General features: G+C 37.9%; 1 protein-coding gene across 5 annotated transcripts in view; it reads right to left on the bottom strand.

The window, feature by feature from the left end:
- The window catches only part of CADPS2 (calcium dependent secretion activator 2), a 287,443-nt gene that overhangs the window by 140,105 nt on the left and 129,698 nt on the right, over window positions 1-17,640 (bottom strand). For all 5 annotated transcript variants that reach the window (XM_074539967.1, XM_074539966.1, XM_074539969.1 and 2 more), the window contains exon 7: window positions 9,009-9,120. In XM_074539967.1, coding sequence (XP_074396068.1) covers window positions 9,009-9,120 — 112 coding nt within the window. The remainder of the gene's footprint in view (window positions 1-9,008; window positions 9,121-17,640) is intronic.

Here is a 17,640-nt window from a genome sequence, read left to right on the forward strand (position 1 = left end):
ATCCATTTATAGTCAGTACAATTAAAAATTACTGCTTCATCAAATTCTTACCCAAAGTGACATGTTCAGCAGTTAAATGTTGCTGAAATATAATTTCTTTCATTTTTATTATAAGCACTACTTTTGAATCTGGAGTCTGAAGTATTCTAAAGTATTAGAATTTAGACTCTAAAGTATTCTAAATGTATTACTAGGGAGACTTTCATAACATTCAGTGAGTTCTGAATTACAACTACCATGAATTACCATTATCATTTTGAAAGCAACAACACTCTAAAAAGCATCATTTTTCACATCTTTCATTTCTTGAAAAATAAAATGAATCATTATGTTAACCATCAAGTTAATTTCCTACACATAGTGCTTGTGTCATATATATAAAATGCAATATATTGTCCTCTGTGTTACTACAAAGGATAAGTTAAGGATTTGAGCAAAACTGTCCAAGCAACTATAAATCTAACAGATGTTATTAGCCAAAAATATTACAACAGTGTCATTCAGATCAAAATCATCTGAAAGATGGTGTAAGTAGAAGGCCTTCAGTTCCACATCTCAATACTTTGCAGAAGCACATTCTGTTAATATCAGGAGCTCCAGTCAAGCAGAGGAATATGATGCATCACTCCTAATCAAATATGCAACCTTTGTAAGACCAGTGGAAGAATTAACCTGTCAGATCTATTGAGTACATTCAGTACCTTTTAAAGCAATAGCAGAAGAATCAGTACATTCTGATTTTAGCAAACTTGGTTACTTTTTTTTCTTTTGCAAATGCACAGAAACCACTACTTAGAGTTATTCCTTCTTTCTGGTTCTCATTCTGAGTAAAAGGCATTCCTTAAATAACATTAAAAAACATTATGAGCATGGAAACCTTTGCAGTCTGATGTATCAAGGGGGAAATTATTTTTAGTTTATTTATCCCTTTAACTGCAAGATTATATAAGCAGAATTATTACACATTCCTTGCATTTAATCACTAGGAATTCATACAGGACTGCAGGTGATGCTAAGAATTTTTCCTTTTCTACAGTCTGCAGTTCCTGTTGTCCTGTAACTGCTTATTACAGCTCATGCATCTCAAGTGACACCTCTCTCCTGTCAACTTCCAGAGTTTTTAGAATGATGATGAAAATAAAAGTAGACAAGAGTATGATTAATTTATATCTGTGGTAGTGACAATTCCTTTTCTGAATTTTAAAAGGAGTATTACGGAGCTTCAATTTCAAAGCTCTCACAAAGAATAAGTATCTGTCAGACTATTTGAGTATGTACTGTGCTGGGTTTGTATTATATTTTGTCAAGCCTTCCAGCTTTAAACAACGAGAGCTTGAAAGAACTTTGTAATCAAACTTTTTGTTACACAAAAACACACACAAAGCATTTGACAAGCATGAACTATCTTTGCAAAAACCTTCATACTAATATTGCTCTTAAGGGCATGGATAGCTACTGTGAACCACAGCATCAGGTGGCTGCAAGCTCCAAGCTTCCGCAAAATCACTGAAACCAAAACACTTGGCAACTTCTCCTTGATAAGGAAAGTAAAAAATTGCTGAAATTTCTATTAAAAGCATTCTCTCCACTACGGAATGCTGCAGTGTGAAGTCATTGCCATTGTCCATGGAGAAACTTTCTAAGGTTATTCTGTATCAGATTTCCTTAGGGATTTAAATCTTCTGGTTGTTTCATAATCTACTTTAAAAAATGAAAAGGTATCAACTCAAATGTCTCCTCTGGCAGACATAAGAATCACCTAGAGGATACCCTCACTGTGCCTGAAAATTTTATAAATTTAATAGAATTCCTACTGATTCATATGTTTCTGTACTACATCATATATTCCTGAAGTTTATTTTATTTTATTTTATTTTATTTTATTTTATTTTATTTTATTTTATTGTTCATACACCTGCGGATATCACCATGGTAGTTTATTCAGCAACAGCACAGAGCATTATGAGTTTTTAGTATAGGAAAGTGTTTACCATAATTATACTAACAGGTAATCAACATTAAAAAGTATAATGAACTATTAATGACTAGAAAGCTACATAGCAAACACAGCTGCTGTGCATTGCATTGCTTCAACTCATTTAAGGCAAATTAATAGTATGAGAACAGCGTGGGTTGAGATAATTCAGTAAATTTAATCATCTCATAATCATTAAAAAATACTTGACCACGTGTTCCAATTACACCTAGCATTACATTTCCTCAGACCACACAGTAACTAAAAAAGTGTCAAGTTCCCTTTGTGCCCCTCCACATCTGGATGAAAAATAAACACGAAAATTTTAAATATCATAGAGCATAACTTGTAGGCATTTGTGCAAAGTGATGCTCTGAAAATATTGTTTCTTAGCTGTAAATGACCGAAAATGTTTCTCTCTTGACCTTAAAAGCTGACAGGTAGAAAGACAGGTTGAAGCTAATATCACTTGACAGCTGAACTAACCAGCATTTTTGTGATTCCATTATTTATTTAGGTCCCCAGCTGGATCATAATAAAAAAGTTAATTTAAGTACACCTGAGCCAATCCAGAAAGGCAATTATTAATTCTATTTTTGGCACATTGATCATATCTTCTTTTAAAGGTATGAAAGAAAGGTTGAGTTGTCCAAAGTACTCTAAAACTGGGGGCGTTCTTGCTTTCTCAGAGAAGGTAACTGAGCAAAAGATTCAGAGTCAAAAGTTCTGTGCTGAAGTATCTCCTACTGGTACTTCCATGTTGAGATAAAGCTATCAAGCTAACCATTCCAGGCTGCAGTTGTCCTGTTATCAAAAAAATATGCAGCCTTCAAAAGGGACTCACGAAGGCAAGAGGCAAACAGACTAGCAAGACCCTGGGAAAAATCAAGAGTCAAGATATTCTCTACATTTTCCCCCACCTGACGCCTGTGGCTGCATGTCAGCCAACTTATGTCCTCACATTCTGGATGCTCCCCAGTCCCCTACTTCCACCAAACCCCATGATATTCAACAGCTGAACCCAAGTGATGGAGTTACCCACACTTCTGACCCAAGTATTTGAGGTGAGAAAGATTGTTCAAGTAGGGATGATCTAAGACATATTCTGAGATCTTAGACTCTGGGCACCAGACCTTGGTAATTATGGTAATTCTGAGTCGACTGCATTGAGTTTTGGCTCACTGTCACAAGCAAAAGAGATGAAAGTGAAGAAGATCTACATCTTAATGCCCTGGCTGAAGAGGCAGGGGATGTTTAGCATGTTATTACAGAAAATTGTTATCTAGCCTTCAGTACAGACAGATCTGTGAAAAAAAGAAAGATGCAGCCTATCCACAGTCTCCTCTTCATAACACAGCCTGGGTCATCTTCAGGAAGCAAACCAAACCTCAGCCTAGCCTCATCCCCAGGGATGCTACTGATGCATGGGGCTGCCCTGGTGTCTCCCAATCCTGCTCTGTGCCCTGATACCCCAGGGAATTGTTCCTGCTTCTGGCATCCAGCTTCCTATCCTTTCTTCAAACTCCATAGTCTCCAACAGGAAAACTGAGACAAAAGTTCTCATGCCTGATGTGCTCTTTCAGAATACAAATGGCCCCAACCTCACTTATGGGACATCTGATTTTGAAAGAAATGTCTACTGACTCCTCTCAAGACATCTTCTGCCCTAACTTGAAAGTTTGGAGCTGTTCTGTGTTGTCAGCCCCCTTCCCAAAGACTGGCTGATGCCAGAAAGGCAGAAGCTGCTTGTCAGGGTGACAAGAAGCTCAGCTGAATGCCCCAGCAGCAGCCTGACAAGCACAGCACTGCACTCACTTTCCCTGAGCATTAACTCATGACTCCCTGCTGCCAAGAGGATGAAGAAAAAGGAGCTAAAGAAGAGACTCAAAATTGGAGGTTGAAGGGGGAAAAGGAGATGTCTCTCTTGAGAATATTTCCCTTACAAAAGTTATCATCTTGGGAACCCCTAAAGAATGGGTTAATAAGAGCTCAATCACAGAGGGAGTTTATGAGTTTTCCATGCAAGATCCATCATCTCACCTATTGAGTATCTCTTGCTTTTTGGCTATGATTGCATTATGGCTGAAACACCAAGACAAGGCTTTGGGTAACAGGTGGTAAAAAAGAAACAAAAAACAAGAGAAATTGAATAGGCACATGGTGAGAGAGGTATCTAGAATACTGCCAATGAAAAAGAACTGGGAAGACTTCACAATTTATACAATCACCCTCTGTTGATGGTGCTGGCTGAACACTAACCCTAACAGGCCTTATTTGAGTCCTTCCCAAAGAGGCTCTCCCCCACATCTAAGAGAGACAAGGCCCGAATGCAAAACATCTCAAGCATTTTCAACGAGAGGCACTCTCAAAGAAGCTACTGAGAACCTCGCCGTTAAAATGGAAACAATAACACTCAGACATCACAGAGTGCTGACAGGCAAACTACTTGGGGAGCAAGAGACAAAGCAGGAGTGGAAGCAATCTCTTATAATTTTCCAGACTTAAAAAAGAAAGACAGAAGAACTCAGGGCTGAGAAACCACAGTAGTTTCAAAGTGCGATGGAGAAACACAATCCCCAGGATGGCAGGCTTTAAACTAACAGTCACAGAATGAAACTGTCTCTGCTCAGGGGCTCTTTGAATGTGGCACAGAAGAAAAACAACAACTGCCCAGTGCAGTCGACATTCAGAAACCCATCAATCCTGTGAGTATAGGTAGCTAGCCAGTACTGCTATTTTATAATTTTAAATCAAACACAGACTAACAGCACTAAAGGAAAAAAAACCAAAAAGCATAGTTGCACAGCTAATTATTGCTGGTTGCAGCTAACTGTGACACGCAGGCTGTGAGACAATAGTTCTCTTTTAATTGAATAGTCAGAGCAACAAGGCTGAAATATTCTTATATTCAAAAAGTATCAGCGATCAAACACCACCTGCTGCTCTCACATTGTAACCACATGTGTGCTAAGCACGCACAAGGGCTGTCACTTTGAATTACTTACTAGGTCTGAACATCTTTATACACAAAGTACTGAAGAAGCAAAAGTGGTGTCAGATCCCTGTGTTTCAGAAACCACCAGGCTGATTTTTTTAGGTGTAGTTACATCAAACTCTGAAGGCTTCTTCACACTTTCTCAGCTGTTGCACGTACAAATGAAACATCAATTCTGCCTTCTGCATGCACATACAATAATTATTCAAGTGGCCAGATCAGTATCAGTCACATAAAATCTGTACCACAAATTTCAAAGATCTTTGACTTAAGCAAGTCCTTAACATTTCCTCATTAGAATAAGTTTAGCTTCAAAAATGCAGCCTGTTTCCCTTTCTAGAAGTTAGTCAGGGATTCAATTCACTGTATGTAGAGGTCTGCACAAACAGACACACACCACTCCAAAAGCTCATGTTCTGCAGAACCCAAATCCAAATAACATCCTTTCCCCTTTTGTGCAGCACACATCTCTGTTTTTCATTTCAGTGAAAAACTGAATTTGTACAACTGTTCTCCAGTTTGGGTAGAACAGAGAATAAATATTAAGATTTATTTTTGTTTGAAAGCGTTCAGCAGGAAACCAGAAGAATATCCTGCAGCAAGCAATATTTCTCTTGGGATTCACAACTGGATGTATTGGTATTTTTGGAGGAAGACAGCCATATCAGACAAGGGACATAGCAAGCATTACTTACTTCCTTTCAGTTAACCACGTCTTAAATGCTTTGAAGGGAAAAGATGTTAAATACAGACATCAGCCTTTCTATCACTTGGTGCTGACCTGCAGAGGTTGTGAGCCTGAGTTTTCAAACATGGAGTATAAAAAGCTGCAACCGTGATCTGTCTCTCTGCTGAAAGCACTGGCCTGCATCCCCTCTGCTCCCCAATGAGCTAATTAATTACTTTTGGAAATAAGTGGTGACTTCCCTGCAAACAAGGGGCCTGCTGATATCAGGGTCTACATCTTAAGTTCACAAGTTAGAGACATCACCACCCACTGATGGGTTCAATGGAAATACCTTCTCCTCTACAGTACTGGGGACACCTTTGCTGGCTCCATATTTCATATTTCTTTTTCTAAAAATCTGACCCCTTGGTGGCAGAAGAAACCTTTTGGTATGTGATGGAAGTTCAAAATTCCAATCATGTAACTTGATGCTGCCTTATATTTCTAATTATAGATTAAACAGAACAAAACCTTCAGGATAACTGCAAGGTATTGGAAATGCAAGCTTCAGTAATGTAAAAAAGTGGTATCAGGTCAAGACACACACTTTTAAGAAAGTACTTGACAGATGAAAATTAATGTCCACAGTAAGCCTACCTCAGAAAGGGAAGGTTTGAGTTGAATTATTAAGTACAGGAAAAATACCAGTAGGAAGGATCTTCAGACCTTTTCCAAGGATAAGAAACCTGGCTGAATCAGATGGACTCCTGCAATTGTAATGACATGCATAAAGTTGCCAAACTTTACAAAAATTAAGCTTATCCAGTGGGATCCCACATATTTTCAAATAATACCTGAAGTTAAAAATCTCAGACCAGAAAACAAAGACATCACCAACAAAAGAAGAGCTTGAAAGCTAAAATGTGTACCACAAGAGTACATAGTACTGCAAATTATTTTGTAAAAGTTATGTCAAACCGTCTCCCAGTCTCCCCTGAAGCTAGCAACCACCTCTCACAAATACTCTGGTTATATCAGAGAAGTGACTTGGAAGATTTCTTTTTCTCCTGAATTAAGGAGAAGTTGTCTTTCAGCAACCACAGGTTTTACCAGACCTGGGAGGTGCAGAAAGACAGACACCCAAACAGGCTACTGCACAGCCAACATGCCCTTTTTATGTTACTTTTCACTGCTAAAGACCATGTGCGTGCATATAGGATCATTGTGGGAGGTTTCTCTTTTACTGACGTCTTTCTCAGAAAGAATTCTTTGGCAAATCAGGAGTGTATTATACAATAGAAAAGCAGTATCCAGGCATCCCATGGATACTCCTGTTTGCTATTCCCAATCTCAGCACAAGCTTTAATGCAAGGGGGAAAAAAGGTGATGGCCTTTATATTTTTTCACAAGGCGAGGAAAAACAGCAAAAAGAAATTATTTTGATAGGCTTATTTTGGTATAAACTGCCAAATCTCAGAGCATCTGATAAAAGCAAGAAGCAAGTACCAGGAAAGTGAGAATCAGAAATAGAAGATTGCTCTTCCCTACCTCATCTTTTGGAGATCTTGCTTTGTTTCTGGGAAAGCTGGGTCAAACTCCAACAACAGGACACTGAGGTCACTAGCCCCTCTCAATTACTTGCTGTTTTTCTCTTTCCCCTCACCCCTCCCAACCAAGACACTTTCTTTAAACTGCTTGGACTAGCTGACAAACACAGATGTGTCAGAAGGCAGCCAGGAGTGCGCAGGGAGAGGAAAGACTAAAAAACCTACAAACCAACCCTCTGTGGCCACAGGACACAAATAAGGTAAAAGCAATACTCAATATTTTACTGCATTTATACTTTAAAATTAAATTTGAAATCTTTTTAACTTCCTCTCCTAGAAACTTAGACAAGCTGCAGTATAAGAAAGCAGACCAAGGTACCTGAACTTTGGCTATTTGAGGTTGCAGAAACAGAGGATCTTGCTAAAACCTGCGATACTTTTAGCCTCTTTATATTGACAATGGTTCTTTTCTTCTCTGACTCCTTGGCAATGAGTATGCTGGCTACTGTTCACAATGGCCACATAGTCCCTCCTCCACTGTCCTTCACCTTAGCATTTGACTTCCCTTCTGCTTCTTTGAAAGGACTGTGCAAGGAGGGACAGAGACAAAACTCCTCTGTGGTTAGTAACACCATGCAATTTCACCCTTTCAGTGTCTCTTTTACTGCTCTGAATCCAGATATTGGTGACTCTGGTTTGCTCAGTTGCACACTGTGGCACCTCTGTGCCTGTCACACTGCCTTCCTGGCTCTTGCCAGGGCATTACCTCTGTGGGAACCTTCTCCATGCAGATCCCACCTACACCTTGATCAAGTGACCCTGGAAGCCCCTTAGAAGGATATGAGATGAGGCAAGAAGTAATCCTGAAGACACAGTCCTGACTTTAACAAGTGACACAATGCATGGGACAACGTGTCTGAGCACAACCACCTGTGCTCAGAGGCACAAAGTGCAGAAGAGCCCTGCTCTTTCCAATGAGTTTGCTTGTATGAATGAGAAACAGCCAGGACTCTGATTGTAGAACTAAGCATTAAAATGTGAGCTGTCTTCCATGTGCTACATGGCAGAGGGGAAAATTTCAACAGGAGAAGAGGGGGAGATTTGCAGAGCCTCTATGCCTCATTCACCCTACTGTCTTCTTTCTACGATACGTTGCACTCACTAGCTCTTGATTTTGGCCTAAGAAGGATAAATTGACAGAATTTGCAGAATAGTCTGAGTTGGAAGGGACCCAGAAGGATCATTGAAGCCAGCTATTAAGTGGATGGCCCATATGGCAATCGAACCCATGACCTTGGCATTATTAGCACTGTCCTCTGACTAACTGAGCCAATATCAGATTATCCTGCCAAGACAGGGAAACACAGAAACGGAGGAAAAGAATAAGCTCTTATTTTACTCTCCCATATTATCCTGCACTCCTCTCCCATTCTGCTCCATCCTTCTACCACTTAAGTCCTCCCTTTCCTTACCCCCATTGTTTGCTACATTTATTATATGCCAAGTCCTACCCCTCTCCCTTCCACTCCTAATTTGAATAGATAAAAGCATTGATATGTCACGTAGAAATTAATGCTTTAAATAAGACAAAGAGAACCACTGTGGATGTCGGATGTAAGTTTCTGAAAGGTAATTAAAGTCAACCTACCCCGTTTTGAACACTGCTAAAAGCCACCCTAACATAAAAAAAACACTGTTTGATAGAGCCACAGCAAAACAGGCTAGTAATGAAGGCCTTATATCATTTTATGGCACATTTTATCAATATTCACACTTCTACCCATCATTTCTCACATATTTCTCTTCTCTGCACATAATACTCACTCTTCCCAGTTCTTTATCTTCAAGTGCCAGCACCCCGGTGCTTTCTGTAAAGAGTTTTACTTTGACAACAGGCCGAGGGTGAGTAGTGGTGAAATCCCCTTGGGTTCCCCATCTGCAACAAAAAACCAACAAAATTTAACTGGGGCTGAGTACAGGCCTGAGACTGACAGAACTTTTAATATTTTTGTAGAATATTTATCAATGCACTCTTGGAACTTAATTTTCAAGCTTTAGGAGGAGGACGGTGGGAAAGAAAATGGAGGTACATTTTTGAACATTCAAGATCAACTATCTACATAGAAAAAATGGCTTTTCTCTGCCATCAAACAAATCAGGGCTTTTCTGTATGACTTTTGTCATAAAATATCAATCCAAAAATAATTAATGGCAAAACTCAAAGAACAGAAATTACATCTTCATAGAGAAAAAAGAATCAAGCAAGAAGGCAAATAAAGAGAGATATATTTTCTATGAAACATATTCACTATCTTCTGCACACCAGTCAAATTAATTTAGCAAAGAATCATGTCGCAATTCACTTCAGGCAACCACAGCATGAATAAATTAGGAGACTTAGGCTGAGAAAATCTTATATTTTATATTATATATTTTACAACTTAGAATGTAGAAAAAACATAAACACAAATGCAAACAATAGGAAAAAATATTATTGGAGTGACTATAGCTCTGCAAAATAATTACTGCCACAAGGCTCTGTGCTTTTAGAGAACCTTAATTAGGCAGACAGACTTCTAGTCGTTAATCTCTTATCTCAGTTAAGACACTTGGTTTGCCAGCCTTCCCCTCCTCCTCCCTGTGTGTCAGTGGTACATAAAATAAAAGTTATACAAATTAGGTTGCAATTTCCTTCAATGATCTATTTCATTATCCTGGACAACCACATGGAGCTCATTGCATTAACTGATTAAACTGATTGTGATTATGCTAGTAGATACATACAAAATGCAAAAAGTAAGCACAGCTCCAGTTTCTCCTGCTTTTGTCCACTGTGTGAGATAAAATAATAAAATAAAGAAAACAGAAGACCTTAAGAGTATGCGCTATAAAAGGATGCATTACACAAGCCAAAATCTTAGGCCCTCATTTAGGAAAAGCAATAATTTTCATTTACGTTCAAGAATACACAATCTCTCCAGTATTGCAACAGGAACATAAAATAGCAATTTTCCAGCAAAGGGACCTATTAGGCAAAAGAAAATGCTTCAATTAGCATGAGTTGCAGACTTCAAGACTAAATCTAGAAAGTAATATGCAATCAAAACCAGAAAGCTTTAAGGAAGCAGCAGTTCTGTATAAACAAGTCCTACAGGTGGCTGAACATGCCTGACTCTGAAAGGGAGGTTCACCACAAATTAATCGAATCTTGCTCTAATTTCTGTCTTCTTCACTCTGATTAGGTTAGATAGATGCTTAATCTGTCTGTGGTGTGCATAGCTTTAGCCTCAGCAAAGTGGTAATAGAAACAGGAACTCTGACAAATTACCTTCCTGAGTGAGAGAAAACCTGTTTATGACCTGATGATAGATCCTGCAAATTCAGAATAAGACAATGCCTAGCACTACTGCTTCTCCCTGTGGTGGTGCCAGGGGTAGGTTTTGTCACAATACAGAAATGAAATTTCCAAGGAGAAAGCACCTTTATAAAAGATGAGGTATCTGTATTTTTAGTTTAGCCTCCAGATCCCAGTATTCAGGAAGCATGCTGCCTTGAATTTGGAAACACAATCTAAGCACTTTGATAGCTGCCCCTTCTCTCTCAGCTGTCAGGTTTGCTTGTCCCTGAGCTTCCAGAGGCATTAGAGTGTGCATGCCATATTGGACAGCACCACAAAAAAAAACCAAAAAAAAACAAAAAAAAAAAACCAAACCCAGGAGAGACTCCCATTAAAATAACAAAACAAACCCAAACCCTCTCTACAAAAGTCTAGTGCCAGCATCAATTCATACAAAAGAGAAGAGAAAGAAGAGGTCATGCTGATGGGAACAGACCCAGCCCATTCAATGAAGACAACAGCACCTGCTCAGTTGCTGCAAGCTGAGTAGCAGAGTGTGGTTCAGCATCTGCTGGGGTTTGACCACCCTGGCATCAAGTTCCAAGAACTTCCTGGAAAGTGGTGCAGCTTTCTTTGGAGACCCAGGCTCCATCTCTGCAGGACACAGCCCCCAGGGATGGGGCACACATGAGCCTAGCCCAGGAAGCTGAGAGAATTTGCTCCTTCTCCAATTTAGAGGCACAGGGATGATGAGAATGGGAGTAATGAGGGGCCATCCACCTGTTGTTGGCACTTACGTAGTACTAGAAATCACTAGAATCTGATCACCAGCCTTGACTGACACCTTTCTCTCATCCCTTGTTTCATCTGCAGCAGTAAGTGAAAATCTTGGGCTGAAAATGAATGGTCTGAATCAATTCCTAAGGCTTAATGTTCATGGTAGAAATATTCCATGCACTTATCTGCATGCTCCTGGATGATTAGGACTTCAGCTGACTCCCATAGCTTCTCAGGAACATTTCTTTGGAAGTGAATTATGTGTCAGAGCTGATTATCAGAAAATTTACTGACTAGGTCTTAATATCATTGCTCATGAAAGAGCTCCTGAGAAATCAAGTTCAGTTAGAAAAGGCAAATCCAAGATTACATCCCTTACTAACACACTTAACTTGTGGGCATCTGATGTTGCCAATATAACAGTAAAGTACACGTAGATTATTCTTATGTTCCTTGTGAATTAGTAGAACACAAGTCCTGTTTCTTTGAAGCTTCATGTTTTTGCACAGTATGAATTAATACAATTTGAAATCAGCAGCCAAAAGAGTGGTATCATGTTTATTTTAGTTTGCTCCTTCAAAGAAAGAACATAAGAGACCCAATACTCCAAGCAAACTGACTTTATCTAGATAGATTGAGTTCATCTATATGCTGTACATTTAAAAGCACACTATTATGTTATTATGCATCAGGCAACAACTGAAGCAGAAGTCACAAATGACAGCCTAATCCAAACTCCAACTTGTAATCTAACTTGTATGAATGTTTATGTTAATAAAAATTTGCTTTTTTTTTTGTTGGTATGAAATGAGGTGTAGCAATAAGAATGGCCTTTCTGGCTGTCTTTTGCACTGTCAATGTCTCCCAATAAACTTCAGTTCTGTTAGAAATAAAATTCAGATCTGTAAAGATTGTGCCATGAATATAAAAAGATACTAGGAACTCAGTATTTATTAATCATGACCCAAAATAAAGGAACAACTGAGCAAAGCATGCAGGTGTACATAAACTAGCCTATTTTGAAATATCCTTTACTGCTCTGAAATTATATAGGTGTTCAAGATATGTCACATTTCAACTTTATTTTCTCTCCTGGCTATTTCTTTTATGACAGCTGGCCAGACTCCAGTCAACAAATCAACAATTTGTTTACTCTTCCTGTTTATGAATAACACTTCATTTTAACCAAATTCCATTTAAATGGATGCCACACTTTCAGCTTCTATATCTCAGAGCATAAAAAACTATATCAGATTTTCAGCATACAGATGAATTTAAAATTCATTACAACATACATGCAAACAATAACTTTGAATAAGGTACTGTCCCACCACCAGCTGTGACTAAGAACTGTGTAATTAAATTGCATCAATCTTCCCTACTATGCCAAGATTGTAAATACAGTATTCCTAGACAATAAATAAGATTTTACTGAATCACTTGTTATTTCCACTGCAAAATTCCATCAAAATTTTCTCCATACTTTTGGATATTTATTCTAGATCTATGTATCTGTTCAAGGAGCTAGTGAGTTTAATGGTGTAAATAGGTTAGGAGAATACCGAATAATTAATGAAATCAATGCCTGAATCGTAATTATCATTATGAAAATTTTTATCACCATTACTGTGATTTCTTGTTTCAACTATTAGATTTTAGTTGCTAGTATAATCACATCCACTTTGTTTCTCAAAAATTTCATTATTTTCTTCCAAAAAAATTTTGTTGCCTGTAAAATGCATTTTTTGACCCCTATTAAAGCATTAATATTTCTGGTTCTTGCATTTCTTAATCTCCTGCGAGAGAACATCTCCTTTAAATTCAAAAGATAAGCTGCTATAGGTCAGACAAATCAGTGCCAAGTTTGGGTTTGCACCCTGATATTTTTCCTGAAGAAAATACAGTACTTCCCAAAAAATATTTTTTTGCTGAACCACATACATGGAAGTCAACCACCACACAAAAGACTGTTCACATTATTTGCAAGACAAAAATTTTTAGATTGCTTAACTGAACTACTTCCTGTTTTAAATAGGAACTAACAATGTGGTATCCAGAATCTGAATGCTGAATTTAAAAAAGCTGCTTTTATTTATATTTTAACTTTCAACATCAACAACTGAAATGTTTTCTGCATGAAAATAAATCTTACAGCTGACTTTTACTTTTCATACAGCTGAACCTGTAGGTTGAAACCTGGCTTTCTGTGAAAAGAGATGCAATTCCTTCATGCCATTTAGATCTTGTTTGAGTCAAAAGGAAGGATGGAAGAAAGGATGAAAGATCAAGCAAATTAATTCATGTACCTTATGAAATTGTTATTTGCAAACAGTGTACCTTTAGTAAATCTTAACTACAAAGAAAAATGCAATGATTTGTGTTTGTAATAGCATATGTTTTAACGAGCAAATGTATGCAAATGACGGAAACAAAAAAACAACCACCTCCACACATTTGGAAGAGCCATTGATTTTTGAGTACTGGTCCAAGAATGTGAACAATGTTGGTGCTGGAAGTGTTCAGATGGGAAGTGCAAAATTTTAGACAAAACAAGTATGTATCTCATGCAATATTTCTATTAAGTAACTACCATTACAGCATGATTGTTTTTTTTGTCTGTTTAAATCTTGCTAGATAAACTGCTCCAAGTAACAATAATTTCAACACTAACTGCTGCAGTGAGCGCACAGCACTTTTAGCAGCAGCCCATGTAGCAGACTGGATACCTCTAAAAGTACCACCTTTAAGTCTAAAAAAAGCCCCTAATTCTGCCTCTTCAGGCTCTCATTTCACCACATAATTTTCCTCCATTTAAATAATTTTTCTGCTTTTACCTACTCATTCTCCTTACTATAGAAACTGCAGTGATTTGATGTTTGTTCATCTTTAACCATAAGCCACAGTCTTTTCACCATATTTCTCTGCTGCTGTCAGAGGTACGTGGGTTGATATAATAATTAGAGACAAAATATATTGCCAAAGTTTATTTCCCTTCACTGCAAAAGTACCTACTGCCAGCAAGAAGGTGAATGTTTATTTCAGCTGAAGATTTATCACTGTGTCACAGAAACCCCTCTAAGGGAATTTATTCTTCTACTTCAGTTTGGAATGCATTTCATACACTGGAAACAGCAGCAAATTTCTCTCTCAGGTTTTCCATTTAACTCATGGTCTCTGTTAGTCAAAACTTTTTTTATGAGATCATGGGAGTGAATGTAATAAAATTTATTATTCTAAGTAAAAATCTAGAAATTTTATTTTAGCCCTGTTTATTGGAATACTTTATTTCTGATAAAATACCAACTCTACAGAATTTTTACACCATTGTTTTGTCCTCAGCAATATGGAAATCTCACTTTTAAAACTAGTACCACAGTGTATTAGTCTCCTTGGTGCCATCTTTTGCATCGTTCTGGGTTTGACTTTGGGTTTAAGTCTTCTGCATAACCTCAACATGTTTCTTATCTGTAAGTTAAATTACCTTAAGAGGCCTTCTGGAAGAGTTTTCTTATTTGCTATCCAAACAGGGATGTGGACAGAGGTGGAATGAGCAGGAAGACCCATGCAAGCCAGCTTGTTAAGCATTTTACTGCTCCACAGGAGTAAGAGATTCACCAGCCCTTCATCTTTGCACATCCTGGAGCTGGACTGCAATTAGTATGTTGAGTTCTCTGCAATATCTTTGTGTTTCAACCATGTCAAGAACCTATACCAACTCTGTTTCTACTTTGTTTAGAAACCAACTTTAAATGTATAAAACCAGGTATTTTAACCCTCAGGTTAGAAATCACACTCACAGTGCAAGTTGTATGAAATACCAGAAAACTAAAGGAGGGAGGAGGCTCAGCACCCCCTGACACATGCAAGTACACTGATACATTGAAGCACTACAAATGCAGGTCTGAAAAACCTTCTGTTGTTAGTGAAGGATTGTGTGAGTGTGGAATTTATGAAGTGATGCACATTACTATGTCCAACTGCACAGACACAGAGAGAGAAAATGTGAGACCGCGAGCCAGGCGCTGTACCAGCAGTGCAAGTCACCCCCAAGCAATGTGACAATAAATCTATAATTTGACGAGGAGGCTCCACTCACACAAATAAAAATAGAGTTAAATCCATACTTATCTGATTTTGGTGTTTTTACTGAGACTCCTAAAGAGAGCATTAGTTGGTGCTAATTGCTACTTGTTCTTCCCCGCTGATACTTGGAAAAATATCACAAGCATTTCATTTTCTCTTCTGAGCACAAAATTACTCATCCATTTGTTAATGATTGACACCAGGATGCTACACTGGAAATCACAGATTTAACTCTAACAGCTGTCTCATACAGCCCAAAAGCATGTTTAGTTTTTGTTAAGACTACCATAAAAAATAATAAGAACATTGAAGCTTCTCCCTTTGCAAAAGGGTATTGAAAGGTGCTGCACATGCAACAGAAGTCTATTGTGCACCACTAAGAATTTAACAGGGTAAAGACCATTCCTTATATGCCACATTACAACCACTATTTTTATTTATTTAGTTATTTAGTTATTTAGGTATGCATTCTCCAGTACATCAGTGAGATCTGGAATTAATGCTTGCAACCCCAAGGGAAAGAGCTTGTATTTCTATAATGCTTAGAATGGGATTTACATTGTTAATGCTTTCCCTGGAAAATAATTTTTTGTTTCTCTATTTCAAAATTACTCATTTATTTTAATGGAAGAACAAGGAGCATAATTTGCTCGCTCAGAGCAAGCACATTAAACTGCAGCTGAAAAGCAAGGCATAAAGAAAGTACTAAACAAATCATAAAAACCTTTCACAGTAGAAGCACAGAAAAGGTCCACAGTCAGGCAAACTGAACCAGGAGGTAGCCATGTGTCTGGCCTTTCATTAATGACCTTACCTAATCTTCTGTGACTCTGTTCTTCCCTGTGTTACTATGATGCCACTATTTTAAGCACAAATCTTGAGGAGAGCTACAGATTCATTGTTTTACAATCCCTATTGAAGAAACACTGATACTCTGTATAAAGGCTTTCTCTATTTAGCTACTACCTTTTGGACTGTAGCTACTGAAGGAAAATGACAATGGCAATGGTTTTAACCCTGAGGTTCCAATCAAAGTGTTCCTAAAGCCACAAAATGTAGATAGCAGAAAAATAAATTGTTCTACAGAGGTGAATGACATGAGAAAGGGAAAGTGAAAAAGGAAGTCCTGGTATAAGTATGGAAAGTCACACAATTACTTTTAAATGTCACCTTTGATTCCACCTAAGCTGAGTCTACACTACTGTCTTTTACCCTTTATCATTTATTTCTGTCTATATGGGAACTTTTGACCCAGCACACTAATAGTTTGAAATGCAGAATAACAAACCATCTCTTCAGCACTTTCCTTCCAGAAAATCTGTGTCCAGCACCTGCAGCTGCACACACCAAGCAGCCCATTGCTTAATTTCTCAATGCTTTGCTGAGCCACTGTCTAGTGCAGTCACTAAAAAAAAAAAATGTAATTGTTTGGGCAACTTTTCCTTTTTCTGTGGATTCAGCAGCAAAATTAAGGGGTTTTAGGGTGATTGCTACAAAACACTGGAAATCCCTTCTTGGAACTTTTTTCTCAAGGAACAGAAAGCTCCAAAATGTAATTTCAGCAACAGCAAGGATACACTGTTTAGATGGATATGCTATATTGTAATGCTCCTTTATACAACTAGACTAATATGAAAGGAAAAAAAGAATAATCTGTCAGTATGCAGATTTTTTTTTCAGGATCTGCTTTTGATAAAATAACAACTGTTTTAAATAAAAAAATTAACAGACCTCAAAATTACTGCTTATCTGAGAGCTAATAATGATCTATGCACAATCATGTATTTATTTTTAAGCATAAATAATTAATAATATATGAAAAAATTACTTGTAGAAAATCACAAGAAAACTGAGTCTAGTTTGTTTTTCAAAAAAAAAAGTATCTAATAGAAAGCAGAAAAGCAAACCAGAAGAGGGGTCCTGTGCATAATAAGCACCTAAGTAAAAACACTCATTTAGGCTTCCTACACTGAAAAGCAGAAAAGTGCACTCTAACACTACAGAATGCTATTATGACAAGTATTGTCATTACAAACATAAAACAGTATGAATAAATTATTAGCCTTGCTTTCCCATCTCACTTTCAATACAGGCAACCAAGACACAAGCCAGGGTGAAAATTTTCATGGGTGTGTATCTAGACTGACACTGCCAGGCACTGGTACATATGGAGTGAACAATTCATGAGAGGCATTACCTCCTGTTTCCCAGCAAGGTTCAAAACCACCTAGAGACTGGTGATGGGCAAAAGGGCAAGAC

Source organism: Zonotrichia albicollis, chromosome 4 (genome assembly GCF_047830755.1).
Source record: "Zonotrichia albicollis isolate bZonAlb1 chromosome 4, bZonAlb1.hap1, whole genome shotgun sequence".
Taxonomy (NCBI): domain Eukaryota; kingdom Metazoa; phylum Chordata; class Aves; order Passeriformes; family Passerellidae; genus Zonotrichia; species Zonotrichia albicollis.